The sequence below is a fragment of the Engraulis encrasicolus genome, chromosome 17 (assembly GCF_034702125.1).
Source record: "Engraulis encrasicolus isolate BLACKSEA-1 chromosome 17, IST_EnEncr_1.0, whole genome shotgun sequence".
In the NCBI taxonomy this organism is placed as follows: domain Eukaryota; kingdom Metazoa; phylum Chordata; class Actinopteri; order Clupeiformes; family Engraulidae; genus Engraulis; species Engraulis encrasicolus.
The window spans coordinates 28,410,058-28,428,513 of NC_085873.1; the positions used below are offsets into that span (position 1 = coordinate 28,410,058).

The 18,456-nt window shown below is 44.2% G+C and overlaps 1 protein-coding gene across 3 annotated transcripts in view; it reads right to left on the minus strand.

Annotated features, from left to right (window-relative positions):
* Window positions 1-18,456, minus strand: part of arhgap17a (Rho GTPase activating protein 17a) — a 56,525-nt gene that overhangs the window by 36,396 nt on the left and 1,673 nt on the right. For all 3 annotated transcript variants that reach the window (XM_063220564.1, XM_063220562.1, XM_063220563.1), the window contains exon 2: window positions 1,392-1,431. In XM_063220564.1, the coding sequence (XP_063076634.1) occupies window positions 1,392-1,431 (40 nt within the window). The remainder of the gene's footprint in view (window positions 1-1,391; window positions 1,432-18,456) is intronic.

An 18,456-nucleotide genomic window follows, 5' to 3' on the forward strand; every position in this document is an offset into this window, starting at 1 on the left:
CCAGGGAGAGAGAGAGAGGGCCGAGAATTAGGTTGTCAAGTACACTGTATGTATTGAGAGATGGGGCCCTTTTGGATGATTCTGTCCTGGGCCCAATGAAAGCTGTCAGCGGCCCTGCCCTGCCTAGCACTACAGACGTGGTTGCTGTTGCTAAGGCCCTGCGCTTGACCAGGAAGGATTACGAGCTGCACAGAACGGAACGGGCACACTTTTACTACTGGGCCTCGGGGCATAAATCACTCCCAAATCCACTATATGGAGCTAACGTCGTGTTTCACGATGTCTCAACTGCAGACCCCGAGCAGCTGCAACCGCTGCTGGGTGGGTTATGCGAGACATGATGGGTACCTCAAGCCATTCAGCTGTACTTTTCATAGACTTCAGTGCACACACTTGAAGTAGAAACACTTGGAAAAATAGTGGTGTCATCTTCACGTCATAGTCAGTGCTGTTGCTCACCCAAGTGGTGCATTTTGGCTTTGAGATGAGCTTAGTGCAAAACCATTACTATCTTAAGTCCAGCGTGTATTGTTTATGGTCCTCCACACATTGGCTCCGACAGCACTGCGGAGTTCACTTTCGCTAGTTCCGACACAATTCAGGCCCCCAAACCCAATTTCACACTAACATAGCATGGATAGTCAATGGCCAGCTCCGACAAAATAGAATTCGCCTCTAATCGATTGCCGACATCCGCGAATGTCCACAGACATCGGCGCCGGTGTGCGGGGTTGTATTGACAACAATGGAATCGAACTTTGGCGGAGCAGTTCTGTCGGAGCTGATGTGCGGAGGCCCTAAAGCAGAGGTGTCCATCTTGGGGTTCAGAGGAAAAAAAACTATGCCATGGACTTGATCCGTCCAGCTCTTAATCAGCAGATCCTCCTGAACACTCAAGACAGGTAGACCAGCTCAGTGAAGTCAGCTGTGCTGGAAGGAAACTGTGCCAGGGTTTGTACTTTCTGATTCAGATCAATAGAAAAAAATAGAGAACTCCACACACTGACCATCATGCAGTAACTTACATTTCAACAACATTTTGGTCATAGACCTTCATCAGGCAATTAAAAAAACCTTTAAAACTTAAAAAAGCTTTGAACTGGTCAGTGTGGGGGAATTTTATATTATATATATTTTTTTTCTGATCAGCAACTCCTGGATCATCTCTACCACATTTGTTAGCTGAGGTGTGTGGGGAAAAAAATCTGAAGTTCTCTGAACCAGATTTTTGACACTTCTGGTTTTAGGCCAGTCAACCAAGCAAAGCAGTGAGTCAGTTCAAACAAGATCAATATTATGACAGGGCTTTGGCAATATTAATGTTGACACGTCACGGGTGGTTACTGTTGGTTACACACCGGGATGGGGCAGAGCAAAGATAAAGTTCTCACCTGTAAAATGTCATCGCTCAGGACTTCTGTTTTCTCAGCCCTGTAGATGAAGAGCCAGACAACAAAGGTTAGATGGATGGGCCAGATTTGTTCAGGCTATGTACACACACAAGAACACATATCCAGGGTTGCCAGATTGGGTGGTTTCCCGCCAAATCGGGCTGTTTAGGATGACCATTTGCGGGTAAAAATAAATAGACATTGGGGTGGTTTTCCAGCAGATTTAGCGCCATAGATTTACTGCCTCCTGGCGTTTTTGGAGCATTTATTGGGCAGGATATCATCAGATATATCTGGCAACCAGCAAACATCATAGATCAACATTATTCCAGCACTGGACGAGTTGCCTTCTTGTTTTATTGACCTTAACTGCTGACGACAAAGAGAGCAACAGCTTACCCTTATTAGCTGTTTAAAGCATGAAACAATAAATAAAAAGCTAAATAAATAGAGTTAAGCTACTAAGTGTTTCCATACCTTCAATACAAACCAAATGTAGGCCTATGTGTATAATGCTTGCTATCATCGTAAAGCACACAGACAATTCATTGTCAATCTTGTTGTTGAACGACCATGCCTCTACAGCCTGCTCATTGTTGATGATGGCCATTTACCAATTTGTGTAGCCACACAATTTCCCATCACACAATCGGCACATTGTGGAGATGAAGGTTTGCAATATATGGGAGAAGGTTCCCATTTACTCAGATCATTGTAGCCAACTGAGCAATGTTGAACTTCTTAATAGGATAGAAATATTTTATTGATCCTAAAGGAACTCATCCTGAAGCCCCAAAATAAACAATACAGCACATTTTTCCACAACACAAACAGTCTATTCCCCTCATCCATTCATTTGTGAAAAAAATACAGCAGCAGCAGCAGAACTGGTTCCCATAACTTCATACCAGGCTAGCTTCTACTAGGACCTCTTGTCTCACGGTGAGAAGTATGCGAGGCGTGTTACTGTGCAGTGGTGGCGGCATTCCATCAATCCCAACTGGACTACTTTAGCCGCCTGTAGTAGTAGGCCTCTCTCTCTGCATGTGGCATTTCGTTTACGGCATAAATGCGGAGCGCAGCAGTCCAGCCAGCACTGTAAGAGGAATCCTGTGTCAGACATTGCTGGAGGGCGAGTAGAGGGCCAGCTGACAGCTGAACAGGCAGGGCCAGGCTAGGCTGGAGCGCAGTATCCAAGTTGCCTTGCTGGCCAGCTGTCTGGGGGTCACAGCAATGGACAGTGTTGCCAGATTGGGCGGTTATCCGCCCAATTGGGCTACTTGTTATAGCTGTCTGCGGGTAAAAACGGGGAAAATGGGCTATTTGGCGTTTTTTCCTGCAGATTTCTGCCCATAGAAATCAATGCAATTTGTTGAAATTGGGCGGAATTAAGCACATTTTGGCGATTTTTGAAAACCTTTTGGGCGGGATTTGATCAGACACATCTGGCAACACTGGCAATGGAGCTACTCTCAATTTTCCCACAGTTTGCTCTCGCCATTTCTGTGTCTCTGTGTATCTTGCTGTCCCAGTCTCTGGCTCTCGCTGTACACCGTCTCCAATACTGTAGCGCAGCACCACAGAATGAACATCCAGTACCACAAATTTGATTCTCCCTCCAGGCATAAAAGCTCAAAAACAAATGCTTAAATATTAACAATAATAATAATAATAATAATAACAAATAGGGCTGGGTTCTAAAGATCGAATCGCGACATGATATCGATTCACGTTCGAAAAGTGTGGTATCGATTCAAAACTTTGTGGATTGATCTTCTGCCAATGATTATGGGCGCTATTTTCGTGACCTTCTGGGTCAGAATTGGATCGATCCAGGAAATCTGGATCGATTCCCAGCCATAATAACAACAAAACTAATATTTAAAAGAAAGTCAGCCTGCATGCATATCAATATTGGTACATGTGACGTGTCTCGATATTTTGATAGGGTGGGGAGTGGGCGTGGCAACATACCATGTCACCACTTAGTCTGTGGGAAACACTGCTGCAAAGTCTGACCAGGTCCACTGACAGCTTTGGCTTGGCACAGGACAAAGTCAGCTGAAAGGCAAAGGGACCCCCCAAAACATACAATTTAATGAGAATGTCTGACTAACCACAACAGTCCAGGGCCACCCACCCACTCACTCACAAGGCCATCTAGCCATCCCTGTGTCCACAAATACACAGCCACACACTTCTCTCAAACACTATTAATAGCAAACCAGTACAAGGTTCCTCTGGTGAGGCGGAGTTGTGATTAGGTCCTTCACCAGAAAAAAAACCCCCAGCCCTGTAGCTCTCATGGTTGGGAAACACTGGCTTACTTCATAGAGCTTATCAACACCTACGGCTTGAAGCCTTAACTGTTAACAGGAGAACTACTGCTGCTGTATAGTCAGGGGTTCCCAAACTGTAAGTTACCATGACAAGGCCCCCCCTACCGATGCATTGCAGCCAAGGCCCCCAGAGGGTAACTGGCCCCCAATTTGCCAACCACGGCTCTAACCTGCCTCTCTCTGCTTTGCCACCATCAGACATAACTTCATCAGGGGTTCCCAAACTTTACCATGACAAGGCCCCCCATATACTGGTACATTCCAGCCAAGGATATCTGCTACTAAGAATCGTCAATGATTCAGGTACTCATCATAGGGCAGAAATACATAGGGGGGGTACGCAGGACAAAAAAGGTTGGGAAACATTGGTCTACAGTAGAGAGCTAGAGGCCAAAGTAATCAGCTTAGCTTAACTCATTATGTCCAGCCGTGGCTGTCCTATCTTCCCCTCAGCCCTGCAGAAACACAACCGCACTGAGGACTCAGGTGAGAACACGTTGAAACGTTAGTCTGATTGCACTGGAAAAAATAATAATAAGGAAAACATTAGAAAAAATAGACAATTCATATCCATGTGGCATCAGATGTTTCTTCCTTTTTATTTATGATTCAGTCCTGCACTGGATTGTTACTTTAGAAGCATGGAGTATGTATTTCCTTTGCTCTACTACCACACCAGCTTCAGCACCCCATTACCAACTATGAGGACTGTGGGCTGTATGAAGTGCAATTAATTTATATTTTGAAAATGAATGTACAAGCAATGCTTTGCTACAAACAAACCACTAAAAACAAAACTATAATATTGTGGCATTAGCAATGTCTGCCCCGTCTTCCCCCTCAAGTCTGGCAGAAATGTCTCGCCTTAAACGAGTCTTGCTCAGGGATGCAAAATGAATTTCAGTGAAAACTGACAATGAAGTCCCATCATATCATATTGTATTTGTAACACATCAACCCAAGCTGCAGCACCCCGTTACCAACTGGGACAACGAACTGGACTGTGTAAAGTGTGAATCTGAACTACTCAATACTCAACATTTCAGCCTCACATTTCTGTATTATATAGCACCCCACCACTGACTACCACTGGATGTGAGTCGTGACTGCATGAAGTGAGATTGTGCAGTGAAGCAATCTGAATAATAATTTAGTAGTATTTTCGCCATATTTCAGTCTTACAGTTTAGCTTACAGTATTATACAGTTTTTCTACTTTCATTACAGCTTTTTGCTACTGTAATCACAGCTCTGTTTGAGAGTGTGTGTGTGTGTGTGTGTGTGTGTGTGTGTGTGTGTGTGTGTGTGTGTGTGTGTGTGTGTGTGTGTGTGTGTGTGTGTGTGTGTGTGTGTGTGTGTGTGTGTGTGGGTCAAAGACGAAACAGGGTTTTCAGGACTCCAAAAAATAAAACTGTTCCCCGACACCGTTCTTCAACTTTTTTGGGTACATTGGAGTGTAGAGTGATTAAGTTTATTATTTTCTGTTCAGAAAATAGTAAGGAACATGCATTTTTACCCCATTTTTACCCATAAAATGTCATTCAGTGTAATACGGTGTTAAACAGTTGATGATGCAAAAAACATATAGATGACGTTAAAAAACTGAAATAAGCTACATAACATAGTAAAGGGCTATATTTAAGGTCTTCATCAAACCTAAAAATTTCTAGTAAAAGGCATTTGCAAATAGTTTTTGCAGTGTTTGTAGTCTTTCACCGAGTGCATTTCACCCATTTGGCTTTAAGAAGTTTTTCTACGGAAGAGAAAATCAGTTTAAAATACACAATTATTCATTTTTTTGTATGCCCCCGCATGTGTTGTGCTAAACAAAAAAGATTCGTAAGAATTTGACTTTATTTTCACATAAAAATGTGCATTTCACTGAATGACCACAACTATTACACTGACGCCTTTGTAAAAAAAGCCTATATAAACAGCTACTTTTCATTGCTATCATATTGTTACCATCATACTACAGTACTCAACGTCCTGAATGAGTGACAACAGAAATAGATGTTGTCAAATAATTGGTATTTTACTTGATATTGGGGCATTAAAACGTGTTTTGAAGAACTTCAAAGATCACAAGCTTAGAGGTAGGCTACAACTTAGGCCTAAAACAATAAAAAAGAAAATGTTGTCTGTTAACCTGCATATTTCGGGGATTGCGACTTAGGGTGTTCTAATAATTCATGTACAGCTTCCAAAATCCCAGAATCAAATAATAAGTAATATGGTTGCTACATGGTAATAACAAGGATATAATGATAATAACAATAAAAGTCATAATTTCAAGTAGTATCATTATCATTATTGTATCTTATAATAATATTACTACTTATATTGCAGTTTTGATTCTGCATATACAATTATGAACTGATTACACTGAATGAAATGGTCGCATGTCACTAAATGACATCTCTTACACTGAAGGAAGACCAAATACTTTTCACCTTATTTTTACCATTTTATAAGCACGCGGTTAGCCACCTACATAAAACAATGACTTTGACCCACAAATTTTCCTATGACTATTTACAAAATATGCTTGTTTGAATGAATATCTAAGTATAAAAGTATTTTTTGACATTTCACTGAATGACATCTGTTTTTTGTGGACGCTGCTGCTACCACAAGATAAAAATACAGAAGTTTCGACTATTGAAGAACAAGACTCTCCCTTTTCATCATCACTTAAGGGGTCCCTAGGGGTCCTTTTGATGATGTCACAAATTGTTGTGTGACTATCACTTTTTATTTTGATTTAAAAGCACCATGTTGATCTTATTACACTGAATGATATCTTAGTAGGAATTGAAAATCCGGACAAAAGTCCCCAGATGATGATTTGGAATATCAAAAACAAAATGGTAATGAAACGTGCTTTTAATACAATAACAAGAACACTTCTAGAATTATGCCCAGAGAGTGAAAAAAGAATTTTGTTCGTCATTTTGCACAATTATTCAAGGATGTATTCATGATTTTTAAGTTCGGACCATTACACTGAATGACATTTTTGCACTTTATGAGATTATTTCACACATACATTGACAATTATTTTTCTTTAAATGTTACTGGAATGAGAAACCAGACTATGCTGTTTATAAGCATAACATTCAAAATTCATTAATTTACTTTTTTGATAGTTAAATGAGTGCGGAACAAAAAAAATGCACGTCTCGTCTTTGACCCGTGTGTGTGTGTGTGTGTGTGTGTGTGTGTGTGTGTTGTTCTGAATAAGTTGGATCACTATACTGCCCTCGGCACCTTATCTGCATGAGACATTGGTATGAAGTGCAACTCTGAATAGCCACATTTCTGCATTGTATTTTTGGTCTCATTATAGCATCTTCTGTTGAAATCACAGCTCTGTGGGGCGGGGGAGTTTCTCAGTAGTTCATTACACTGACCTCCTGAGCACCTTATGTTCTGCATGATATGTCTCTTTCCACCAATTTGTGTGTGTGTGTGTGTGTGTGTGTGTGTGTGTGTGTGTGTGTGTGTGTGTGTGTGTGTGTGTGTGTGTGTGTGTGTGTGTGTGCGTGCGTGTGCGTGCGTGCGTGTGTAATTTAGTCCTGCTGCAGAGTGTTGTGCTTTTTCCCATAATTATGCCATCTCGCTACAGTCTGGGAAAGTGTTGCGAGCACCTGTGCCGGCAAGATGTGCGTCTGCATAATTAACCAGTGGGACCGCAGCTGCCGAGACCCATTTTACAGTAAATTGGCTGCCTTGTCTTCAAGTAAGAGGCCAGCACTGTTTGGCTCCACTTTATTTGTTTGGATTCAGCAGACAGTACAGCAGACAGTACACGGTTTCATTATGGTACACAATTCCACCGAGCAAACAAGCATGGTCACAAAATATAGATTAAGAAAATTGAATAGAAATGTTGTGTGAATGTCATTTCAAAATGCTTTCTAGCTCACGACGATGCTTTTTAAATTTACTTATAAGATTGTACATCTCACTGTCCTCCATCAGTCACCCTAACCCTGCGGTGATCCATCCGAAAATCAACAAAACAAAACAAAAATCACCTTAAATGTGTGAATTTGGACGATGCCTTCATTACAACACAACCACTGTAGAAAAAGCAGAGCCCCAGATAAGATTACCGGCTGAAATAATAATAACTAACTTCTACTTCTCTCTATCAAAACACTGCTGCCTTCCCCATCTCATTTCATCTCATCTCATCACACTGTCCTCCATCAGCCACCATACACAACCTCACTGTGATCCATCCCACCACCCGTAATCACATTAGGCCCATTTCATTGGTTACTTCAGCTACACGACCAAATAGGCCGTACCAATTACCAATAAGCTTCCTTGTCCTGTATACGACGGGGCGAAATAAAGAGAAGCCTGTGTACTGAGGCCTTGTCTTCCTCCCTGCAGCTTTATCTTTGCGAGAGAGCAAGATGACACAAAAAGCAAAAACAAAGGAGGAAATTTAATCAAGACGTGAACTGCTGTTTGAAAACCCGTTTTAGCCAAAGCGAAAAAGTCAATACCCGTTTGAGTTTTACCAGTACAGACATTTGTGCTTATCTCAGGCAGATGGGTTCCCACTCTCATGGTTGTCCGACAGCAAATTATAAAGATCATTAAATTACAGACCCATATTTAGGGTGGCCATCGGATCAGCTGTACCCATCTACCCAGCAATCTCCCCCTGTCTGGCCTGGCCTGGTTGGTTGGTTGTCTGGACGGCTCCCCCTGTCCCCCTGTCTATGGCCAGGCCAAAACCAAAGCAAAACCTCACAGCACAGCAGTGCACGGCAGTAACCTCGGGACAGCTGCTTTCAATTAACACGAGAAGTAGGGGGTGGGGGAGAGAGGGAGAGGGAGAGAGAAAGAGAGAGAGAAAAGGGGAGAATGAGAGAGGTGGTTGAGGAGAGACAGAGAGAGAGAGAGAGAGAGAGAGAGAGAGAGAGAGAGAGAGAGAGAGAGAGAGAGAGAGAGAGAGAGAGAGAGAGAGAGAGAGAGATGGGGTTGTAAGAGAGAGAAGTGGAGAGAAGTGAAATAGAAGAGGTTTGAGATGTTTGAGGGCGAGTCCCTCGAATGGAAAAAAGAAGAAAGAAAAAGAAGTTACAACCAATTCCATAGAGAATTTAAAAGTTCCGCCCCTTCTAGATCTTTCTGGAAGGAGGCCCTCAGCCAATCGGACTGGTGAGGTCACGTGGGCCATGCCATGGGGAGAGACAACAGGCAGAGGTGGGGGGCATGCCTGGCACAGCTGGCGCCAAGCTGCACTGTCTGGCAGTGACCGAGTTACAGTGAGTCCTTATTTTGCTCACTATCTTTTTTTTAAAAGATATTTTTTGGTCTTTTTGACTTAATTCATGATAGTACAGTGCAGATGGTGACAGGAAGCGAGTTGTGAGAGAGAGACAGGGAATCGAACCCGGGTTGGTCGCTTAGCAAACGAGTGATCTACCATATGCGCCACACATCTATATAGGGATGGCAGGCACCAATCTGTTTGCCACATCACACCACAGTGAGAATCACAACCTTACCACGTGCTCGTTTTGGGGTGGAGATGTTGGATACAATCAGATTCGGTCAGGCAGGCAGGAGGATGGCACCATGACACAGCTGGCACCATGCTGTACTGTTGATGATAAGGGTGTTACCAAACTGACAGATGATCGATCGCATCATCTTTTTTCCCCCTCACCAATTTTATGAGGATGGCTTAGCCAGGCAACGCCCTCCTAGTGACAACACCTTTGCCGTTGCTTCAAGTCAGGTCAAGAGAAATGTAAATATTGTTTCTGATCTCCGGGGGAAAAAACGGGAATTCCACCCACTTTGTCAGACACCAGTCAACCAGTAGCAAACCTAGGGAGGCAGGTCAACTATGGTTAGACTCTTGGTCAGACCAAGTCTCGATGAGATTTGAAAGTCGATGATAATCAGGCTAAGGATGGCTGGCATCAGTCTGTTTGCCACATTCTGAATTTCCCCCTGGGGATCAATAAAGTTACTCTACTCTACTCTACTCTACATCAGACAAAGAGGGAGGCACCATGGCATACCTGGCACCATGCTGTACTGTTTACTTTACAACAAGGACACCACCCACTGACAGATGACTGACTGTTGCCTTTTTATTCTCACCGATTTTATGAAGATGGACATAGGTCTGCTTGCCACACCACACCACACCACAGTAGACACACTTAGGCCGACAGAGAAATATGCCAGTGCCCGTTCCCACACCTAATCTCGAAACAACTGGCATGTACACGCCGCAAGTCTGAGCGATCGGGAACCGTAAAAACCATACATTAATTTTTTTCTACGAACCGTGATGACAACGTGGAAGTCAGCAGGTTCGGACGGGTAACAATCGCTCGCATACGCAAAAGTTCAGAACCCAGTATGAACATGGTTGGTTCGCAGGTAAGCAGTTTAGTTCCGAACGTCACTGGTTGCAGGCACGGACACAGGTGTCAGGTACCATTCTGATCGACCTGAAAACAGTAAGTGGGTGGTTGACGTTTAAGGGCGTAACACAATTTAAAAAAAAGTTATTCCAATTCCTGAAAAAATTGATGGAAAAAAATGAAAAAAACTTTTTTTCCTTCTATAAAGAACAGTCAAACCACAAGACACCATAAAATGAACCTAAGCATTGCGTGACAGAAACATTGCAATATGAAGACATATTATATATCATATTATATATACATATCATAAGACTTCCACAGCACTCTCCAATAACTGAGGTACTGACTGGTTAGGAGACAGTCTTTAAGACCCTTGTAGTTGGCCTTGCAGCTGCCGGTTCACAAACATTGACATACATGTCACGCCACAGGACGCAATTTGTGTTACGAAATTGAACTTGTAGTTAATATTACTGTCTTGAGTTTTTTTCACATTCACATATCTTAATATAAAGTTTATATTCATGCAATCATGCCAAATGCTTCAGACATTATTAAAAATGTTGTTGGTTAATTTATATATATATTATATTCCAGGTTTCATTAATGTTACAGTCACACCGCAGGATATTTGACATATAAACCTTTACATAAATCTTAACCAGTTAATGTTCACCAGCCTGGCCGGCGGTTACAAATCGGTTTTGTTTCTCCACCACCATATCCACACCACCATGACTTCTTGAGAGACACTTGCTATGGGTAATCAGTAGGGCTGGGTATCGCAGCCATGTTCCTGTATCGATTCGATTTCAATTCTTTGGGCTTTGAACCAATTAATCACGATTCGATTAATTCCGAATCGATTCAATCCGTTCCCTTCTTGGTGCCAGGATTTCCCCCAAAAGATGCTGTTGCCTATTTTTATATAAAAACGTCAAAGGGCTGTGGCTTGTCAGTGTTAACAGATTGCTAATTCCATAGACCTAAATTAAACAAAAAGAACAAAAAGAAAAAGAACCAAAAAAATCGATTTCGTGCCCTATGAATCGATTATGTGAATTTTGATTCGATTCGATCGATTATCGATTAACTCAATTATTTTACCCAGCCTTAGGAATCAGGGCACATTAGACACTCCAATCTGCCAGGTCCCACTACCACTGCACAGGGCTGAGCTGATACCAACCAGCCTGCCCAGATACCACATTCCATGGGCACTAAGCATCAGTAGGCACCCCGACAGTACCAGGCGCATGCAGCTGGGGTTTGCAGCTGCATGTTTAACACCCAGCTGCCGCTGCCAGCTGAGGGCCAGTGATTACAACCGCCCGCGGTCTCAATTAACAATCAATGCACCCCACCGGCGGGATGAACCCCATCGGCGGGTTCCAATTAACAGTCAATGAGCCCCGCGGCCGGGTTGGTGCAACATTCAATCAGCATGCAGTTCTGTACTGCACAGGTGCAGCTTGTTATTGAAGCTGAAGTGTAACACTGTATGCTGCCCAATATTCGCCATATTTTTTGCGTTTTTCCGCAGAACAAGTCGACTGATTTCTGCATAATGTCACAAAATCCTCGGAAAAGAATATGCAACACGGCTGAGGCGAGCGCTGAACCAACAGTATCCGGTGACGGGGACGAAACAGACGATGAATGGGAACCTGACAGAGAAAACAGCGACCTAACAGACACAACGCTTTTGAATTAATCCCTGGACGAAGACGAAGACTCTGGGTAAGTACCATGGACAGCGCTTCTGTGTATTCCTGAGTGCTTTTGTTGTAGTCAGATCAGGCCAAGAGCTGTTCGGTCGGGGCAACATGTCTTGAAAGTCTCTGTGCATTGTTTTCTATTACAGAGATGAATACATACCCCCAGCGAAGAAGATGGGGTCAGAGGGGTAGGCCGGCCACGAGGTAGGCCGGCCACGAGGTAGGCCTCCTGGACGTGGCAGAGGTAGAGGAAGAAAGGGTAGAGGCAGAGGTGGAGGCAGAGGCAGAGGACGAAGAGTCGGCCGCCCGCCAGTAGGAAGGGGGAGAGACTTGCCGCAAACTGAAGATGGACGTGGATGGCAGGACACAGAGGTACAAGATATAATTCCGTAACAACCAGTGTTTAGACCAACTTGTACTCCTGGTCCGCAAGTTATTACTGGGGGAAATTATTCCATATTGGATCTCTTTCGCCGATTCATCTCCGATGCAGTTTTACAAAAGGTCCTCAGTCACACAAACAAATTTGGGAGACGGAGGCATGCACATCTTTGGGAAGAACTGACCATGGCAGACATGTTCAGCTATCCATCTCTGATCATTTACATGGGTCTTGTTCACGCTCCAGCTCTTACAGACTACTGGCGAAGGGCAGAATTGTATAGCTTCCCTTGGGCTGGGTCAACCATGTCTGGCCATAAATTCAGACGAATCTCCACCAATATCCATCTGTCTGACCCTGATGATGACGAGCTGAATGCAGCTCGAAGAGGCACCCCCGAGTTTGACCGACTTCAGAAGATTTAACCCCTGTACACTGATATCCGGCAAAGCTGCATTTCCAACTTCCAGCCAGGCCAGAACATTGCCATTGACGAACGAATGGTCGCCTCCCGTGCCAGGATAGGAATCCGGCAATACTGCAAAGATAAGCCATCGAAATGGGGGTACAAATTGTTTGTGCTAGCAGACTCACAATCTGGGTACACCTGGGACTTCATTGTTTATGAGAGGAAAAACAAAGCAGGCTTTGGAAAAGGGTTGAGCTTTGACGTAGTGATGGAGTTAGTGTCCTCCCCAGTTTTGGGGACTGGCTACAAGCTGTTTGTGGGCATTTTTATACAAGCTCAATGCTGTTCCAGCAACTGCTGGATGAGAACAAGATATGGGCATGCGGTACCATTCGCAAACACAGGATCGGGTTCCCAAAAGACACATCCGATGCCATTAACAATCGCCACCCAAGGGGTATGATACCGGTACGTTGGATACGGGAGGGAAGTCTGCTTCGTACAATGGAAAGACACTCGTCTAGTTCGGATGCGTTCCAGCATTTATCAAGCCCACAGCGAAGGCAGCACGATACAGCGCAGGGTGAAGACAGATGGCATATGGAATGTGGAACAATTGCCGTTACCTCCTGCAGTACAAGACAATAATAACAAAAATGCCGTTGACTGGTCTGACAGTTTGATCGGTTACTACCGAGGTGGTACAGATCTTTCTTTTACCACTTTATTGACATTGCCATAGTGAACGCGTTCATCCTCCACAAATACATGATGGAAAGCAGGGGGGGAAAGCCCTTATGTCAGAAAGCCTTCCGTGAGAAGCTAATTCTGGAGCTCCGGCGCGCTGGACATGGTGAAATTGTCCCCTCTCCTCCGCGAGCGCCACCACCACCAGCGCCACCAGTTGATGCCTTGCATGTGCCCGCACACTTTGGGGAAGATGGCACAGAAGGACGGCGACAGTGTGTGAATTGTAGACGGAAGACACCACGTCTATGCACCACATGCGACGTTGTCACTGTGCATGGTACCCACGAGGAACTGCTACAAGCCCCATTTTATATATATATATATATATATATATATATATATATATATATATATATATATATATATATATGTATATATATATATATATTTTTTTTTTAGGGGCTTTAATGCCTTTGACAGGACAGTCGAAGATGGTGACAGGAAGCCAATGGGACAGAGAGACAGGGGAGGATCGGGAAATGACCCCGGCGGGACTGTCTTTCACCTTCAGTCGAGCCAGTCAAATTGGTATGGGGCATGATGTTTAGGCAGCCTGATGATTTTATAAGGATCATGGGCTTTGGTTTCCTGGTGAACCAGAAGCTATGTGTTGACGCCCAGGGGGCTGGGCTACACAATCCTTCTGGTACACCTGTGATTCGCTCTCCTCCTCCGTTTTCGAAATAACCGGGGCAGCACGACGAATCAGGATCGTAGGGAGGGATTTCAGTGGGTATGACGTTTATCGAACGCAACACCCTCCCCCAGGGTAGTTCGGCTGTGCCCGCCCCCTCCCTGAATCACAACAGTAATGGCGGCGTGCGAGGAGTTATCATGCGTCGGGATGGAAGCAGCAATTTCAGCGGTGTTATCCAAAATACCTCAAGTTGATTTTCTAAAGGACGTTGTTCTGTTTTGGTTCCCGACCTGGCGGCTCTTACGTGACGACACGTCCTACGTCACAAAGCTTCAACGTGAGTGGTCGAAGTGTCAAGTCATTCATATGAGGTTGCTCCAACCGCGTGCAAGCATCTTTTGACTAAACCCCGCCTGCGGAGAGGCATGAAAAGGCAGTGTGCCAGTAGCCTGTTACTTACAGGCTACTGGTTCACCAGGAAAGGGCTTTGGGCGGTTTTCCATACCACCGCACTGTATTGAGTACCATTGCTGTACCATTAAACACAATTAAGGTGAAACTCTGTTGATCCCATCTTATTCAGAAACCAAGGCTTTTTAGACCAACTGGTGTTGGGTGGGTGCTAGGGCTGCACGATATTAGAAAAATATGCGATACACGATAACATGACTGTATATCGCGATATCGATATTCCTCACGATATTTAATATATAACTTGCATATATTTTCCCCTCTCTACTTGCCATTCTACACTTTATCATGTATGAAACAACCGAGAGCAATGTTTTATTTCCAACATTATTTTCATTCGCAAAAAACATGGCTAACATACAGCATCATCTTAAAATGTCAACCTTTTTAATACATTTTTTTACTTTTTCACCAAATTGGCTGTAATTAAAAATTAGGCATCACGATATAACCAACTTTTGCGATACATGTATCGCAAGCCGTGATATCGCGATATCGATTCATTTTCGATATATCGTGCAGCTCTAGTGGGTGCATGACACAACCGGACACGGACACTGCCAAAACAGTCCGCAAAATTGGCCAGCTCCATTGAATAATAAAAACAAAATTCGGGTGTGGGGCCCTTGGATGGCATTTGGGTTAAGCATCAGTGTGGCTTAATGACGATGGCAATCGAGCAGTTTCCCTCGCCACACCAGAGAGAGAGAAACAGCCTAACCACGTGCCCATTTTTGTACTGTAAGCTCGGGGGGGGGCTGAGTAGTGAGGGATAAAATGTGCTGATGTGGTCTAATTCAGAAAGGCTTTTGGACTCACACTGACTGGCTCAAGCCTGATGGACCATGACGGCATCTTTTCTATCTGCCGATCGATTGACCCATAACCAACCTCGAGTCTAAGACCCCTTTGCCAAGCCCTCATAGCAGCCTTCCAATGAAGCTCACAGTATTTATTTACAGTGCTTATCACGGCATTCACGTCACTTCAGAATGAATGCACCTCATGTACTGTAGGGCTGGATCAATGATCAGAATATATTTGGCTGTTCTTTCTTATCATTTCTTTCTCCTGATACTGATACCCTTTTCCCCATTTCACTTCACCTTTATTTAGCCAGAATTGACACATTGTGAGACTGAGTGTCTCTTTCACCAGGGAGTCCTAATCAAACTACTGCTGGATTAAAAACAATCTTTCAATGCACACTTAGTATTTGGCATATGCCCAAAAACAACGTCAGCCTCCAGGACTTCGCCATGTCATCTACAATGACTGATGATCGTTGTGATTCACCTGAATTTTATTATCTGCTTTCGATTAATCACCCTGGCCTGCGCCACTCCCAACACCTCAGACAACAACACATGTACACACACGCCCCAAAACGGGTACAGAAAGCCTTGACAAGTGACAAAATGTACACTGACATTTCCGAAAATAGCACACTGGTGAGAGAATATCCAACCTGGAATAATACTATCATCAGTACCGAAGATTTTACTCCTCGGCCAGCGCTTGAAATAAATGAGGAACTCGTCTGTCACTGACCACCTACAGCATATCTTCAAAATTCTTCTATACGGCATGGGTTCTAAACACCTAAACCACGTAAATGAGACCACCCAAACGATATAGCCTCGAGTTATGCAATTCTGGACCAAAAAAAACCAAAAGGACAAGCTGCCATTTTAGCTGAGGATGGGGGAAAAAAAATGCATGATGTAAACAAAGTCATGTCCATGGCAACCGTTCTCCCTCAACGATACATTGAAGGTTACACAGCTTTTCATATAAGTTTATTTGTTGAATTAACTCCAGAAAACCGAAAAAAATAAAATAAAATAAAAATTAGACCCTACATCAGTGGCCTCAAGTATGAAGAGGGTGTTCCAGCCAGGAGTCCAAAATTGACAAATTCAATCGTCTTCATAAAGATGTTGATTTTTCTGTTTTGGCAACAACATCTGCACACATCTTTTCCCTTTAACAGGCTGTGAGTCATCGTGTCGCTATACTGGTTGGGAGCTGTTGCGTAACGCAAAACCCCTGAGGTCAAACGACAAATCACTGTGGGAGAGAGAGAGAGAGAGAGACAGACAGACAGACAGACAGAGAGAGAGCGAGAGCAAGAGAAGAGAGAGAGAGAGAGCGAGAGAGAGAGAGAGAAACATGCCAGAACCACAATGAGGTCTGTTTTTCATTCTTTGAAGATGAGGATGGGGAGCAGACTCGTTTTTTTCTCAACAGCTGCATGAAGCTATGCAGCCGATGATAGCTGATTGAGTAACAAAAATGTGTTGCAGGCCTGGGCTCAGTTCCTTTCCATGCTTTGTATTGCTTTCACCTGAATTCCTTCACTGACGCAATTCCTTCCCAGGCAGGCCTCAGCAGCTCTACTGTAAATAGTAAAGGAAGAAAAGGTGATCGACAAAGTTCTCTCACAGAGAACTGAAAGTTGTCTTTCTGCAACCTTTTGCTCTCTCGCGCTAGCCTGCCTATCTCGAAAAATACCAAACATAGGCATGATCTGAGGAGGGGTTGGGGACTCCTAACATTCCAAACACCTCCTGTGACATACCCACCACCCACCCTCCCACCCAACCCCCCGTGGCCCAATCGGCTCTTTAATTCTTAGAAATCAAGCTTCCTCAGTCACAACCATTTCCTGTTTAAAGAGGCAAGTAAGGAGAGATTTCCTTTGAGGGGGCCTGCGTGCCGAACAGTGTGTACCGTCACTTTACAATCGCAGGAACTGTGGAGCGACCAGCTGAGGCCTGCAGCATGCCTCTGAAACACGCCCCCCCCCCCTCCTTATCCCTCCAACATACACACACACACATGCGCGCACACACACACACACACACACACACACACACACACACACACACACACACACACACACACACACACACACACACACACACACACACTTCCACTAACCTCCCTCTCCCCTCCCCACCCCCAAACCACACACAAACACATGCACCCACACACACACACGCACGCACGCACGCCCCAGCCCCTGACCGAAGCCACCCCATCCCCTCCAGCCCCCTCCCCCGTCCTTGCCCCATGGACTCAGGTCTGCTTTGTGCATCACAAGCCTCTGCTGATTTATGGTTAGTAAAATACATAAAGGAAATGATGAGGATTCCAGTGATGCCTCTCTGCACCAAAAGCCTGCACCATCTCCAAGGCTGCAAAACACACCGTGAAGCCATTAGATTGTGGCCTTTCAAGATTTGTGCTAGTCGACAAAATCGAAAACTAAATGGGGGGAAAGCTACCTCGATCCATTCCAGACACAAGGGCTACTACTTTCTTGTGCACTCCCGGAAAGTAATGGACTCGAGTGTTAGTGCTAGTGTTGCAACCCGCTGGAAATAGTTTCATCTTAATGGCTGCGCATTAGCACTTGTTTACTTTCGGAGTACACAGGATACCCATGCATCACACGCTTTAGTACAGTACGCCACCGGAATAGTAGCTCTATTAATAATGCCTGATACCATCTCGACTGCTTGGGTGGACTGGACCTCTTCAGAGACTACCATTTGTGTTTGTCTGGCAGGAATTCGAGGTAACGCCTCAGCAGTATAACATAACTTAACTCACTGACAGGCCCCCGTTGGGTTTGTTGTTTGTAACCATCCTCTTTCGCTTGTACACACTTCACCTTGACCTTGCTTTAAAAAAAAGAAAAAGGTCACAAAGTTGAGAGAAGACATGAGGATGAATTCTCACGAGGGCTTAACGGGGAAAACAGGAGCGACTTGAAGAGGATTCCCAAATCCACTTAACGGAAAAGGCTAGGTGCTATTGATCTGTGCTAAGTTGATTGGTTGTTGTCATTTCCTGGTTCAAGGCATTGTGGGGCTGTCTCTTGCCACACATCTTAAGGAGCTCTGAAACCAAAACACAAAGGCCTTTCTCAAAAAAAAAAGCACCAAGGG